The sequence below is a fragment of the Rutilus rutilus genome (genome assembly GCF_951802725.1).
Source record: "Rutilus rutilus genome assembly, chromosome: 23".
Taxonomy (NCBI): Eukaryota; Metazoa; Chordata; class Actinopteri; order Cypriniformes; family Leuciscidae; genus Rutilus; species Rutilus rutilus.
This window is the reverse complement of record NC_140233.1, coordinates 2,545,874-2,562,500: the sequence shown is the minus strand read 5'-3', so window position 1 is coordinate 2,562,500 and position 16,627 is coordinate 2,545,874. Positions and strand designations below refer to the sequence as shown.

Below are 16,627 nucleotides of genomic sequence, written 5' to 3'. Positions count from 1 at the left end.
AGTGGTCACCAAAACTTCAACATATCATCTTTTGTGTTCAGCAGAAGAAACCCATACAGGTTTGGAACGACATGAGAGAGTAAATGATGACAGAGCTTTAATTTTAGTGTAAACTGTCCCTTTAAGAAAGCGCAGGTTTGATTTGACTCAGAATCAGTGGATTGCTTCTTTGGTGCTGGTTTGGTAAGAATATAACCATGTTGTGTTGGACTGACAGGTTTGTCATATTTCCTCTTTGAGTGACTGCACATGATCTACTGTACAGGTTTTACATGGCATTTCTGATTGAGTTTTTAAAACCAAAATACTCCCATACAATTGAGGTGCTTCCATGTTTTGACACTGGATCTTCTTCTGCATCTTCATTTTCTTCACCATCAAGGGATCATTTTGACAAGCTAACACACGTATGAGGTCTTTCACACACAGTTCTTTCATCTGTCTTCACTATTTCTCATAAACAAGCATTAGACGGGCGTCTCTGACCGCTGTGATCCTCTCTGTTTTTATACTCTTGCTCATGTGATATTGCTTAATTAGCTTTATCTACAAAACAAAGAAATCTGTTATGCGTTTATATATTAATAAATAAACATATTTATAATGGCTTTATTCTAATTAATTTCCTCAGTAAGTAAATGTGTGTATTTATAGTGTAAATCATGAAATATGACACAGGTATTTTTGCACACACACATATATCTGTGGTTAATGTTGTTTTGTTCTCTCTTCTTGTCTTCAGATGGTGGTAATCTCACACTGGATCCAAACACAGCAGTCACTCTTCTCATTCTGTCTGAGGAGAACAGAAACATGACACACGTGTTTGAGGACCAGCCGTATCCTGATCATCCAGAGAGATCTGATGAGTGTCTCCGGTTCTGTGTGGAGAGAGTCTGACTGGAGTCAGTCAATGAATATCAGTGACATATAAAGGAATCAGCAGGAAAGGAAGGAGACACTGTACATCTGGATTCAACAAAATATCCTGGAGTTTATCTGTGCCAGTGAATCTGTAATCCGAAGAGTAGGAGTGTTTCTGGACTGACTTTGTTCTTCTACAGCGTCTCTGACACTCACACATACACACACACACACACACACTCACACACATTCAACACAATCAGTTTATATAGTTTGTTCTTATTTTCCTCGCTGGTTGTAATACAGTCATGATTATTTACTCTTAATATGTTTAAATGTTTAAGAAGTAATCTGCTGAAATGCTTATTTTATCTTTTTGTTTTCTCTGCTTCTTCACATATTTGATGATTTCTGAGGATAGTTTATGAAAGAGCTTTACAGGGACCTGAGAAGAGCTTGTGCTGATAATCATTAAATCATCATTAGCCAGTTGTACAGAATATCCTCTGCTTTTGTGTTTAACCAGAAAGTCTACGAGCACATTCATTCAAGCGCTATGATGGTGATTTGTGCGTGTTCATAGTTGATGATGCATTACATTGTTTCGATTCAGGTGAAATATAAAGATTTAGATAATGTTCATATACAGTGGCCACTAAAAGTATTTTGACACTTAAGCCACAATTAAACATTTATAAATGTCTTTGCGTCTGTTTTTCAAGCAAAAAATTTAAATATGAAACAATAGATTGTTTATGCACTCTAAGAAAAAAAGAATTTTTTTTTTACCTTTTTATAAGATACATCTTTATACCATATTTCTTTTTCTTTTTTTTCCTGGCTAAACATTAAGGCTGTTCTATTGGTTAGGATATTGATATAGGAACTGTTGTTGCTAATAAAGTTTTATTGCCCGTTGCTCTGCAGCGACACGGGCTCGTGCTACGACTGTTTGTTTTGTTTGTTTGTTTGTTTAAGCGCCTTTTAAATGATTGTTTAGTATTTTAGAGGCCGGATTGTAAAGTTAACACATTTAATGCGACGCAAGGTGTTCTGCGATTAACACGAATGTTTGTGGACTTAAACAATGGCCGCGTATCTGTTCCTTCTATTCTTGGCTCTGATCATCGGGGAAATGTTCATTCCTTGCTTTGCATTGGATTTAAGACTACAACGGGACCAAACTCAAAGACTGGTATATTCCAGGAGTGCATTGCTGTCTCTAAAAAAACATCATCATTACGCAGCGATGGATTACCTTCCATCGGCTATACGTGCGACACATGCTGGGACCCGGTTGCGGCGCAAGCGAGGAAAACGGGGAGGCGTTCGGGAGCGTCTCCGCCGGCGAACCAATAAACCACCGCTGCCTTCAGTGATCATGAGCAACGTGAGGTCGCTGGCGCCTAAGATGGATGAACTCCGTGCCATCACAAAGACCTGCTTTGAATATCGTGAGTCTAATCTTATGGTGTTTACGGAAAGCTGGCTTCACGGGGGAATTCCAGATTCACTTCTTGAACTTGATGGATATACGCTGGTGCGTGCAGATCGCTGCATTGAGTCCGGAAAAAAGAAAGGAGGAGGAGTTTGTATGTACATATGTGACAGATGGTGTAAACAACACACAGTAAGATCCAAGATGTGCACCCCTGATATCGAATTGCTTTGTTTGTCACTTAGACCACATTATTTGCCAAGAGAATTCGGCTGTGTCATCATATGTGCAGTGTATATTCCGCCAAAGGGCAATGCAGGTAAAGCTGCCGCATGCATCGCTGAGTGTGCACATGAGCAGCTTCAGCGCTCACCTGGAGCCCCAATTTTCTTTTTGGGTGATTTTAATAATTGTAAAGTAGAATCTGTGTTAGCGGGTTTTGAACAATTTGTGCGCTGTGACACCAGGAAAACGAAAATCTTGGATAAATGTTATGGTAATGTTAAAAATGCATATATAGCGAAGTCAAAGCCCCCTTTGTGTAATTCGGATCATAATGTTGTACATTTGATTCCTTCTTATAGGTCAGTTTTTAAGTCACAAAAACCAGAGTACAAAACCGTTAATATATGGACAGAGGATTCCATGGAAACACTTAAGGGTTGTTTTTTGTGCACAGATTGGTCCATATTTTATCAATTAGAGCTCGATGAGGCCACCGACACAATGACTGAATATATTAATTTCTGTGTTGGTAATGTAGTAGAAAAAAAGGATGTAGTTGTTTATCCTAACAATAAGCCCTACATTACAAAGGACATTAAAGAGTGCATTAATAAAAAAAAGCTGGCATTTAGGAACAGGGATAAGTTAGGACTATTAGTGGCACAGAAAGAATTAAAATATCAGTTGAAAAAAGCAAAGGAACAGCACAGGCAAGCTATGGAATATAGTTTTTATACTTCTAACACAAAAAAACTCTGGGAAACAATGAAATTAGTAACTAATATGAATCCTGCTAAGAAAAATACTATAACATTAGATACTTTACAGAGAGCAAATGAACTAAACGATTTTTATTTGAGATTTGAGGTACAAAACGAGTTAGACGAGGATCATAGCATATTGCAATCAGTGTTTGATAATAAAGAGACCCCTGGGGTAGAAGTAGACCCACGTGAGGTGCAGCACCTTTTTAAGCGCTTGCACACTAACAAGGCTACTGGGCCAGATGGTTTAACAGCCTTTTTGTTGAAAAACTGTGCTGAGGAGCTTGCAATAGCATGGTGTCCCTTATTTCAGCGATCTCTGGATACCCATACTGTACCAGCATTGTGGAAAAAGTCTTATATAATACCAATTCCAAAAAAACCTGGTGCTAGAACAAATAATGATCTTCGCCCTGTCGCTTTAACTTCAAATGTCATGAAGTGTTTTGAAAAAATCGTAACTGCATTGCTGGAAAAAGAAGTAAAGTCACAATTGGATACCTGCCAGTTTGCCTATAAACAGAATAGAAGTACTGAGGATGCTGTTCTTAGCATTGTTCATCTTGTGTCTAAGCATCTTGAGGATACTAAAGCCTATGCTCGTATTTTATTCGTTGATTTTAGCTCAGCATTTAATACTGTGCAGATACATCTGCTTTTGGAGAAGCTGTGCGGCATGGGTGTCAGTGCTTTTTTAATTAAATGGTTTTACTCTTTTTTAAGTAATAGAACTCAGCAGGTCAGAGTCAATGAAATATTTTCTGAAGTGAGATACAGTAATACTGGAGTGCCTCAAGGTTGTGTGTCATCACCTGTGCTTTTTGCTTTGTATACAAATGATTGCAGGAGCAAACATAAGAATAATAGTATTATAAAATATGCTGATGATACTGTTATTCTGAGTCTTTTACACAAGGATATGGACCTATCATCTTACCATAGTGAAATAGATCAATTCACTCAGTGGTGTGACAAGAACTGTCTTGTGTTAAATGTACAAAAAACACAAGAAATGGTCCTTGACCCAAGAAATGTATCTGAAGATAAGTGTGTGATTATTAAAGACACAGTGATACATCAAGTTAAATCTTATAGATACCTGGGGTTTTATATGGACAATGTTCTTTGTTGGAAGACACACATTGACAGTCTGTGTACACGACTACAACAGAGGCTGTACTTTTTAAGAAGATTAAGACTGTATGGGGTGGGCAGTGACATTCTACTTGTTTTTTATCGAGCCACACTTGAAAGTCTTATTCGTTATGGAATTATAGTCTGGTTCGGAAATTTGTCTGTTCAATTGAAAAGCAAATTGATCCATATTCACAAAACAGCCATGAAAGTCATAGGATTAAAACAATATGAACCCATACAGACTCTATACGAAGAGGCAATGATGAGGAAAGCAACGAGTATTAGTACTGACTCTGAACATCCTCTTTTTAGTGAATACCAGCCGCTGCCATCGGGAAAGAGACTGAGAATGCCAATATGTAGGAATAATAGACTGAAGTTTTCATTTGTTCCTGCCTCAGTAAAACTGCTGAATATGACCCGGAGCAATGCACCTTTACACATTAGCAGTAGCAACTAAATGTGTTAAGTATTTTATTTATTTTGTATTTTATTTATTTTTTATACATTGGTGTACTGTGTATACAGTGTTGTGTATTGTGTTGTGTGTTGTATTGTAGCACCTTGCCCAGGACAAATTTCCCCTTGGGGACAAATAAAGTTTATCCTTATCCTTATCCTTATCCTTATCCTTATGATGTTTCTCCATTTAAATGTATATAAAAGTTCATATCAGTATCATCCCTCATAACAAATCTAACAACTATTACTGTACAGCAAAGTGACTGATCATAAAGATCTTGTGACATGGGGAACAGTAAACCAGAGGTTTAGTAAAGCATATAGTGAGTTTGTTAATAGTTTAGATGAAAATCAGTTTCACGCTCTTTCATTCAGACGTTTGGCTGTTTGGTGTTCGGCGCCCTCTGGTGGATGATACTGTAAATTACACTAGAAAACCATTAAAGTCAATATGAAATTAAAATGGACACTTCTTGTTTTTTATGAAATATTACTGTTTTTATTCAAAATGATTTATCAATGCACATCATTATTGTGTTAAATTCATTATGGGGATTAAACTCAAAACCACACGCTCACACAGAGACCAGGCGATAGGAGTGCCACTGAAACTCTATCATATGATCAATATTGAGACGAATAAAAAACATCAAGGACAAGTAATATAGTACAGTAATACTGAATTATGATTATTATGAAATATAACCACTGCCATGTGTGCAGAATTATAGTCAGGTCCATGTGTCTGTGTGTGTGTGTGGAGGCCTGTAGCTTGAAACGTGTTGCTTTTCTTAGCGCTGGTCTATGGAGGCAGAATAGTCTCAAATATAATTCACGCAAAAAACATGATTCACACATGCGTAGACAATTGCACATGCATGAAACCTAATTCACGCGCACACACAAAAAATTCACGTGCGTGAAAAAAATTTATATTCACAAAAAGCAATTCACATGCTCAAAATAAAATTATATATTCATAAATTTACATTTATCTGACGCTTTTATCCAAAGCGACTTACAATTGCTATATATGTCAGAGGTCGCACGCCTCTGGAGCAACTAGGGGTTAAGTGTCTTGCTCAGTCTCACAGTGGATTCGAACCCGGGTCTCTCACACCAAAGGCATGTGTCTTATCCATTGCGCCACACCACCCCATGTGGCGTGTATGTAATACATTACATTTCACAAATGCAAAACACAATTCGTAGATACACAACTGTGCACAAAAACCTTTGAATGTTTAAAATGTACGAGTTTATCCTTGAATATGAATGTACAAATCGTCATTCACGTGTGAATCGCAGGCTTTGCGTGTGTGTGTTTTTGAGACTTTCCTGGCAGCGAACTCCTCCTACACAGATGAGTTGTACTCTTTAGCCAATCAGATTTAAGCTTATCGATCGACCAATCGGTATCACGTGAGGGCGGGCCTACCGGCATGTTATGTCATCAGCTTTCGACCAAGAACCGGTTCGTGGCTGAGCAGAGGTATGTGTACTGCACTTGATCAGTTCATTTTTGACACGATATGGGACATCTGATTACCACAGCACTTGCTTACATCAGTTAATAGTTCATAAACTATTGCTTCAACTGATCTCGAACTCTTTAACTTCAGTAAACACATAAATGAACTGATCAAGTGCAGTACACATATCTCTGCTCAGCCACGAACCGGTTCTTGGTCGAAAGCTGATGACGTAACATGCCGGTAGGCCCGCCCTCACGTGATACCGATTCACACGTGAATGACGATTTGTACATTCATATTCAAGGATAAACTCGTACATTTTAAACATTCAAAGGTTTTTGTGCACAGTTGTGTATCTACGAATTGTGTTTTGCATTTGTGAAATGTAATTTATGAATATATAATTTTATTTTGCGCATGTGAATTGCTTTTTGTGAATATATTTTTTTCACGCACGTGAATTTTTTGTGTGTGTGCGTGAATTAGGTTTCATGCATGAGAAATTGTCTATGCATGTGTGAATCATGTTTTTTGCGTGAATTATATTTGAGACTATTCTGCTTCCATACTGGTAAGGATGGACCAATCACAGTCCTCTATGAGCCATTGTACTGAGATTAATGTTTACAATGATGACACACACACACACACACATATGTTTGTTGTTGTTATTTTTACTACTACTACTAATGCATTTCCGTTTTTTCGTTCTTTCACATTTGTGTCTAAAATGAAATGAATAGATTTAAAAGATTATAGTTAGCAAACAGGAGGCCGTTGCACTGTATGTGTTTGACCACTAGGTGGCGTAATAGAATTGAGTTTTGTCCCGGTTTAAATCTTTCACAATGAGAAAACTGTTGTGCAGAAATGTGCAATCACTGGTTCACATACAGTGGGGTCTTCATCAGAAAAAAAACTTTTTCCATTTCCCCTTTAATTATCATTAGGATTTAATGATTATAAATTGTATGATCAACCTATAAGAGAGTTATTTAGTCATTTGCTTGAAAAGATCATTCATGATTTATGGTTATTTACTATACTGTCAGGCTGCAGAACTATTGAAGAACCTTTACTTTTAAATGAGTGGTGTTTACCACGTTAACAGTTTGTTGGTTATTCTGGGTGGTTGTCAGGGTGTTGCTATGTACCTTTTACTATGTTACTTTGCAGTTTAGATTATTTTACATTTTTATTTATTTATTTTGTACTTTTAACAAAGTTTCTATGCAGCTGTGTGTGTGTGTGTGTGTGTGTGTGTGTGTGTGCTTTGCTCTGCAGTTGCTTTTTGCTTTGAGGGTTTTTTTTTTTATGTGTGTGTTTTTTGTGCAGTTTCTAGGGTATTCTGTTGTGTTGCCGGGGTGTTGCTATGTCGTTACTAAGGTGTCTTATGTGGGTTTTACTTTTTACAATGTTACTATGCAGTTTATATATTATTATATATATTTTTTTTAATTATTTTTTTTTTTTACTTTTAACAATGTTGCAATGGAGGTTTTTGATTATTTTTGGTGGTTGCCATGGTGTTGCTAAGATATTTTGTGTTTTTTACTTTTTACAATGTTTCTATGCAGCTTTTTTATTATTCTGGGTGGTTGCCAGGGTGTTGCTATGTAGTTTCTAGATTGTTATGGGTGGTTGCCAGGGTGTTGCTATGTAGTTTTTAGATTATTATGGGTGGTTGCCAGGCTTCAGAACCCCTGAAGAACTTTTCATTTTTAGAGTGAAGATGTTGTCGAATGGTTGTTGTGCTGAAAATATTTATAATTTTCTAGCGGCTTGAGTGAATGAGATGGACCATGAAAGCGAGAGTGTTTTTCTTCTCTCTCAGATGCACAGGGTTATTCATGGAGGATGTTCTCTCGTTCTATCTGTAGTCTTCAGACTGGATGCCAAAAATCCTCCTGCTTCATTGAGAAACCCATTCAGAAAACAGGATGCGCGCTGAATCCTGACCTGTTTTAAGTCACACACACATAACTACGTTAATGACTCCAGCCGTACACAAGCTGGACTGTTTGCTTCAACACAAAGACTTCCGCAGTGGCCCGTTGACTCGGGACAGCTGGCTTTAGCGCATTAGAGGATGTTTTATACACATCTGTCATAGTTTTAATGTATACACCACCAGAGGGGCTTTCGGCTCGTTTATATCTTTAAACAAATAATTACACGGCTGCATCTGTGCAGAAAAGTAAGTGGATTATATGTTAGTAGTGTGAAAGAAACTGATGGGAAGTTGGACTGAGACGGGGCTCCAGGTGCATGTGTGATGTCATTTCCTTTCTGAAAAAGTGAAGATGAACACCTGGGATGGATTTCATTAGAGTCGCTGATGCTTTAAGAGAGTTTGAAAAGAGCTTAGAGTAAAGAAACACAGCCAGCAGTCACTAGAGAACCACAGTGAATGTGCTCTTATTTAATTAGATTATTAGTGTTTTAATATTACAGACTAAAATTATTTTTAAACTTATCAGGCACTGTCAATGCTTCAGCAACCCACATACTGTAGTTTCCCCAACAGCATATAGAGGGCAGCAGTGAGCTTTAAAATAAAGAGACGTTAAGAGATTAGATCTGTACATTTTCTGAACATGTGAGTTGAGTTTGTATATGTGAAATCAACATCATGATTGTAGGGTGTTGTTGGTGGTTTCCAGGGTGTTGCTATGCAGTTGCCAAGGTATTCTGAGTGTTTTATGTTTTTTTTTTTTTACTTTTTAGAATGTTGCTATGGTGTTTCTGAGTGGTTGCCAGGGTAATACAACATTGAGTTGCTTTTGTGTGGTTTTTACTTTCTACCTCGTTGCTATGCAGTTCCTAGAGTATTCTGGGTGGTTACTAAGCTGTTGCTAAGGTACTTCATGTGTTTTATTTTGTTTAATTATTTTTGCTGAGCAGTTTTTACTAAAAATCATTTTATTAAACATATTTTGTTTGAATAATTTTTATATTTTCAGAAAACAAATGGTGTTTGCAAAATTCACCATCATGTGTGTGTGTGTGTGTGTGTGTGTGTGTGTGTGTGTGTGTGTGTGTGTGTGTGTGTGTGTTTGTTTTTTAACTGATAACCACGTTACCAGTTTTTAGCTTATTCTGGGTGGTTACCATACTATGTAGTTGGTATTGTGTTTGTGTTGTTTGCTTTGAGTGGTTTTGTTTTAAGTTTGTATGTTGTTGTGTTTCCCACCACGTTGCTATGCAGTTTCTAGAGTATTGTGTTTTGTTGCCAGGGCATTGTTATGCAGTTGCTAAGGTGTCTGATGTGGATTTTACTTTTTACCATGTTACTATGCAGTATCTAGGGTATTCTGGGTGGTTGCCTCTTGCCAGGGTGTTTTATCATGTGGCTTTTACTTTTTGCAATGACTCTATACTGTTTTTAGATTAGTCTGGGTGGTTGCCAGGGCGTTGCTATGCAGTTGCCTTGGTGTTTTTTTAAAAATCTTTGTACCACATTGCTATGCAGCTTCTAGAGTATTCTGGGTGGTTATCAGGGTGTAGCTAAGGAATTGTATATGTTTGTTTGTTTGTTTGTTAGGGTAGCCAGGGTGTTGCTATGTCATTGCTAAGGTATTTTATGTGGTGTTGACTTTTCACCACTTTTCATGCAGTTCCTGTGTTATTTCATAGCTATAAAAAAGATAAAAGCTTAACTTCCTTGGTTCTAGCTATGTTTGACCAAACTTGCATTCTGCCAAAAATGTGTCTGGCCTTTTTTAGGATTTTTTTTTTTCAGCATTTCTAGTAACATCTGATCTTAATACTGCTGAGTTAGCGAACACTCATGCTATACATTTACCATTGCTTTGACCTTTGACCCTGACATTTCAGAGTCCTGCGGGGGTTCATTTGGACAGCATATGAGAGAGAATTGGTCACTGTCGAGGAAACTGCATTAAGAGCTTAATACGGGTCCTAAATCTATACCTAGAGCATTCAGACTGATCTGAAGTCAGGGCTAAAGGGCAGAACTACAAACCCAGTCTAGCAGGAGCTCAAGGGACTAGTCCGTGAAGCTGATCAGGGCTTAACTGTGGGAATCAGAGGGGAGTCGAACTGAACCGGTGACCTCTGATTAGACAGAAATCACTCCTCCAGCGCTGACCAATCACTGATTATAATGAACCTCTTCAGGCGGTTACCCAGGGTTCCCCGTTCATGATGACTGTGATGTGTGTTGATGGGCAGATATCACTGTTACTGAAGCGTCTCTTTATGATGTAATCCAGGAAACTCGCATGTCACAGGAAGTCTTAAAACGTCTCGCTCTAAAATACTGGGGAGATTCAGAAGGTTCAACATGAAAAATTCATAATTTTAACATGTTGTTATGAATTTTCTAAGGTATTCTGGGTGGTTATGTGTCTTTCTGAACTTATTACTGTTGCTTTGCCATTTTAAGGGTATTGTGGTGGTTAACGGTGTCAAGTTAAGTCACATTTATTTATATAGCACTTTTTACAACACAGATTGTCTCAAATCAGCTTTTCTGAGATAACAGGAAAATGCAACAAAGTTTGTTTCCAGAAGAAAATAGCGTCACAGTCCAGCCTAAGTAAGTTCAGTGATGGTTCATTTAGTTGTAAAAAAGTTATTAATTTAGTTCATTTATATATATATATATATATATATATATATATACAGAGCCGCCTTAACCTAATGTTAGGCCCCGGGGCTGAGAGGTTTTGTAGGCCCCCCATCCCCTCGATTAATAGAGTCTCATTTTAAAAAAGTGTAATAGGTAATCTACATCACATAATGCATTAGTTTCTTCTTTTTTTTTTATATTGTTTTTAATTTTAATATTGTTATTAACATATCACTGAGCACATAAACACAAGACACTTTATTTAACAACCACACACAGCAACTAAATTTCAACTTTATGCAAATGAGAAGCGATTTTCGCGAGCGACAACCAATAGGAAAGAAGCCTTTCAGTGGAGCTCAGCTCCCGTCACCGTCTCGAGTGCAGGAGAGACAGAAGAGTTCGAGGGCGATTTCACTGTTTTATATGATTTGACAGTAACTAACCACAAACATGGATATAATAAAATGATGCACGGAAAAAGAAACTATCGACAGTCTCAGTGAGTTTATTCTGGATTTAGTGCGTAAATCATTTTGTTTACAAATTAGACGCTTTGCAGTTGTTATATACATGTTAAAGATTTTATTTTGGATGTGTTCATTGTGATTATATTGGCTGGGTTTATAAAAGTTTATAAAATTGAAAGGATCATTGCTTGGTGCATTTGGAAACAAAGCTTGTCTATTTCTAAATGTAATCGCGTGCATCGCTGATGATTATACTGTCCGTGTGTTGAAAAAAACGTCGATTAAACACACTTGCAACAGACACCCCAAAGCGGAGACGTTAGCGGCACTGAGCGGACACGAACCGTAACGCCTCATTCGCGCCGCGGGACCTCTAGACGCGCATAAACGCGTCTTTGCATAGACTTAACATTGAAATCACTCGCGCCAGACGCTCTTTTCGCGTTTGGTGTGAACGCACCATAACGATAACATTAGAGCGACAGCACTACCAACGTCCACAAGCGACTAGCGACATACAGCGACAAAATCTGACAAGTTAAAACAATATGACCTTTTCAGCTCATCATAAACCTGAACATGGGAGGCCCCTGGGCTTCAGCCCAGGTAAGCCCGTGCATTAAGGCGGCCTTGTATATATATATATAGCCGCTCTGGAGAAAACCATGATGTCATCGTCCCGCTCAGTTCACTTCTCATATAATGGTTTCAATGCAGGCAGATCAATATTATTGTTGACTATTAAACTTAATGTTACATTTTATGTCCCCAAATAAGCAAGCCAACAGCCAATGGCAACAAAGATGAAAAAAGGTGAAAAAGGCGAGGACAGTGGCAAGGAACCAAAACTCCATCAGTGGCAGAATGGAGCAAAAACCTTGTTAGAAACCAGGCTCAGTCGCTCAGTTCTCCTCTGGCCAGCGAACGAACAGTGTATGATTATGATTCAGGCAGCATTACAGGTCAGAGGTCAGATTGGATTGAAACAATCAGAATATTATCCAGTTCCATCTGGTTTAAGATCGGATCATCACACCGGTGTGGAGACGAGTTTGTTGAGGATCAGTGCCGATGGCTGTCGTGTCGATGAGGCCTTCACAGGGGAGAGTCTAGTAGACACAGTCTCTGCTGACACTTCAGGGATGCGTTATGGTCGTGTCTAGGCGCAGGTCCACCATCTGATCTGGATACGGCCCGGATCCGGCTGACTACATCATGCGTTGTGGTCGTGTCTAGGCACAGGTCCACCATCTGATCTGGATACGGCCCGGATCCGGCTGACTACATCATGCGTTGTGGTCGTGTCTAGGCACAGGTCCACCATCAGATCTGGATACGGCCCGGATCCGGCTGACTACATCATGCGTTGTGGTCGTGTCTAGGCACAGGTCCACCATCTGATCTGGATACGGCCCGGATCCGGCTGACTACATCATGTGTTGTGGTCGTGTCTAGGCACAGGTCCACCATCTGATCTGGATACGGCCCGGATCCGGCTGACTACATCATGTGTTGTGGTCGTGTCTAGGCGCAGGTCCACCATCTGATCTGGATACGGCCCGGATCCGGCTGACTACATCATGCGTTGTGGTCGTGTCTAGGCACAGGTCCACCATCTGATCTGGATACGGCCCGGATCCGGCTGACTACATCATGCATTGTGGTCGTGTCTAGGCGCAGGTCCTCCATCTGATCTGGATATGGCCCGGATCCGGCTGACTACATCATGCGTTGTGGTCGTGTCTAGGCACAGGTCCACCATCTGATCTGGATACGGCCCGGATCCGGCTGACTACATCATGCGTTGTGGTCGTGTCTAGGCACAGGTCCACCATCAGATCTGGATACGGCCCGGATCCGGCTGACTACATCATGCGTTGTGGTCGTGTCTAGGCACAGGTCCACCATCTGATCTGGATACGGCCCGGATCCGGCTGACTACATCATGCGTTGAGGTCGTGTCTGGGCGCAGGTCCATCACCTGATCTGGATCCGGCTGATTACAGTAAACCTCGGAATAAGCAGAAAGACTAACATAAGCGTATAGATGCCATTCTTCTTATGATGTAATGAGTACATCGGGTGTTATAGGAAGTGTTCCCGGTTCCGTTATCATTTTGAAAATATTTATTTTACATGTATAATTCACTTTGATGTAGTTTGATCTTGGCTTCTGTCAAGAAAGATTTCTGAATAATGGTTTATATTAGCGTATTATACTGAACGCAGCCGTTCTGCTGTAAATCATACCTACAGTCTATTATATCTATAAAGCCACAGTAAGACAAATGGAAAAGCTTTACGGTAATATAATAAGTGAATGAAGACATGAAGTCTTTGAAAGGGTGTTTGCTAATGCTTTCTCTGTGTTGTGAGGAAATGTGGCTTTTGTGGACGGTGTTTACATTTGCCTGTTCAGACGTCCGACTAGAATTGACATAAACGGTGTGAAACGCTGTAGATTCTGTGTTTTTCATCCCTTGTTCAGGTTTCGGCTCTTCTCACGGATGTACAAACACAAGCTGCTTGGCTTTCCACAGTCTTGAGTTTGAAAAGACACGGACACACGCAGCAGCTAAATAAACAGAGAGCCGCTGGATTTATGAAAGTCTTCAAAGAGTCTTTAGCTTGTGATATAAAAGGGCCGTGTGACAAAAGCAGCGAATCAGCGAGAAACACAGCGCTGGTTTCCAGTGCGGGCCTGTGCGTGTTTGAGCTTTGTGTTTCAGCTCTTCAGTGTCACTGCTGTGATCTTCAGTGGACGCCGAACAGCTCAACGACACATCTGAGCAGATCAGACATACTCATGGTTAATATCTGGGAAATTTGAGTTTAATAATGCACCTTCATTTAGTTAATCTGTAGAGTGACTACGTTCACATGTGCACCAATAATGCAGTTATTATTTCCAATAATCAGAGTAAGGACTTAATTGTAGTAAGACAGCTCTTCACTTCTTACATGCAGTTTTAAATTGTCATCGCAGATTAATCGCAGTATTGCCTAAACGTCTTTATAATGATCTTTTGTTTTATTTTTACTCCACTAAAAGAAGCCAGAACACGATCAATCCTTGTGTGTCACCAAGCAGAGTTTAAGTGTAGGATATTTATCACTATGGTTCAAATCATAATTGTTTGCCATTTCTATTTTTAGAAAGTTATTTCACTGTGGGTTTCTGTGACGTCATGCAAGATGTTTTGTCAGATGTTTGGCTTCTATTTCTGTTGATATTGGATTTTGCTGGTTATGATAACTATATTGTAAATATTGACTGTGATTGTGTTTAAGATTCTCTTTCAGTGTTTATAGTTTAAGGTTGATGTCAGTTGTCTCTAGATGTATTTTGGGCAATGATGTTGGTGTTAGTGGCCGACCAATATATCGGCCAATATTTGCCCTTTTTACATGATCGATGCGTTTTCTGCTGGGCTGATAAGTGTGGGAAGCAGTTTTTATTTTGAAAGTGAACAGTTTGTAAAATTAATCAAAATTTCATTGCAGCAATTGTCATGCATGCCCTTTAAATGTGACATATTATGCCCCTTTTCAAAAGATGTAATATAAATCTATGGTGTCCCCAGAATGTGTCTGTGAAATTTCAGCTCAAAATACCCTCAGATAATTAAGCAGAGCACACTCCGGAGCAGAAGGTGGTGGTAATTAGATTAGATTCAACTTTATTGTCATTACACAAGTACAGGTACAAGGCAACGAAATGCAGTTTAGGTCTAACCAGAAGTGCAATAGCAGCAAGTGCAGGATATACAGTGGTTCATAAGTGCAGAACATGGATATGTACTGAATAAATATAGAGTTGAATACTATTATAAACAAAAATTTACAGATAGATTGTCCTATGAATATAATATACAGATAACTATTACTGTGAACAGAATTTACAGCTAGATATGTACTGAATATAATAATATACAGATGGCTATTACTATAAACAGAATGTTTACAGATAGATATGTACTGAATATAATATACAGATGGCTGTTACTATAAACATAATTTTACAGATAGATATGTACTATGAATATATATACAGATGGCTGTTACTATAAACAGAATGTGAGCATAATATACAGATGGATATTACTATAAACAAAATTTTACAAATAGATATATGTATAAGTTAGGCTAATGAGCAGTATAACAATGGATTTAAAGTAGTGCAAATAAAGTTTGGACAGAAGCTATCCGAGTGAGTGCAGTGGAAAGTAATTGCATATTACAGTTAAGGTACGATATTGCAATGTATATATAACAGTCGGTACTGTAATAAACAGTCGGCAGTGCAAATGAGCATATTCCAGTCAAGGTAGTAGTGCAAGATGCATATGTAAACAGTTGTTACTGTAATAACAGTCAGCAGTGCAAATGAACATTATAGTATTGCAAATAACAAAATGGAGGCAGGTGTGAGGAGGGAGAGGAGAGTCAATCAGTATATAAGGGGAGTGGGATCAATGAGGGTTAGAGTTTAATAAAGAGACAGCTCTGGGGAAAAAACTGTTCTTTAGTCTGCTGGTCCTGGTCCGGAGGCACCTGAAACGCCTGCCGGAAGGCAGGAGAGAAAACAGTCTGTGGGCTGGGTGAGAGGAGTCCTTAAGGATGCTGCGAGCTCGATGCAGACAGCGTTTCCTCTGGATGTGCTCGATGGCAGGTAGTGGAGTCCCAGTGATGCGCTGGGCGGTTTTCACCACCCGCTGCAGTGCCTTGCGCTCTGCAACAGAACAGCTCCCATACCACACTGTAGCACAGTTGGTCAGGATGCTTTCTATTGCACAGCGATAGAAGTTCACCAGGATAGTGGAGGAAAGCTGATTCTTCCTCAGTGTCCTCAGGAAGAAGAGGCGCTGGTGAGCCTTCTTGACCAGGCTGGAGGTGTTGGTTGTCCAGGTCATGTCCGCCGAGATGTGGGTCCCCAGGAACTTGAAACTGGAGACACGCTCAACAGCCATTCCATTGATGTGGATGGTGTCGTGTGTGCCTCTTGACACTTTCCTGAAGTCCACGATGAGCTCCTTCGTTTTGGTGGTGTTGAGGAGCTGGTTATTTTCGGTGCACCATGTGGCCAGGTGCTTGATCTCCTCCCTATAGGCAGTCTCATCGTTGTTGCTGATGAGACCAATCACCGTAGTGTCGTCCGCAAACTTGACGATGGAATTAGATCCGTACACAGGCTTGCA

The 16,627-nt window shown here is 39.4% G+C and overlaps 1 protein-coding gene across 1 annotated transcript in view; it reads left to right on the top strand.

The window, feature by feature from the left end:
- LOC311282775 (NACHT, LRR and PYD domains-containing protein 12-like) overlaps positions 1–1,641 on the top strand; it is an 80,426-nt gene extending 78,785 nt beyond the window's left edge. Inside the window, exon 10 of the mRNA XM_084396783.1 lies at positions 743–1,641. Within this exon, the coding sequence (XP_084252909.1) occupies positions 743–752 (10 nt within the window). The 3' untranslated portion in view covers positions 753–1,641. The remainder of the gene's footprint in view (positions 1–742) is intronic.
- The last annotated feature ends 14,986 nt before the right edge of the window (positions 1,642–16,627 follow it).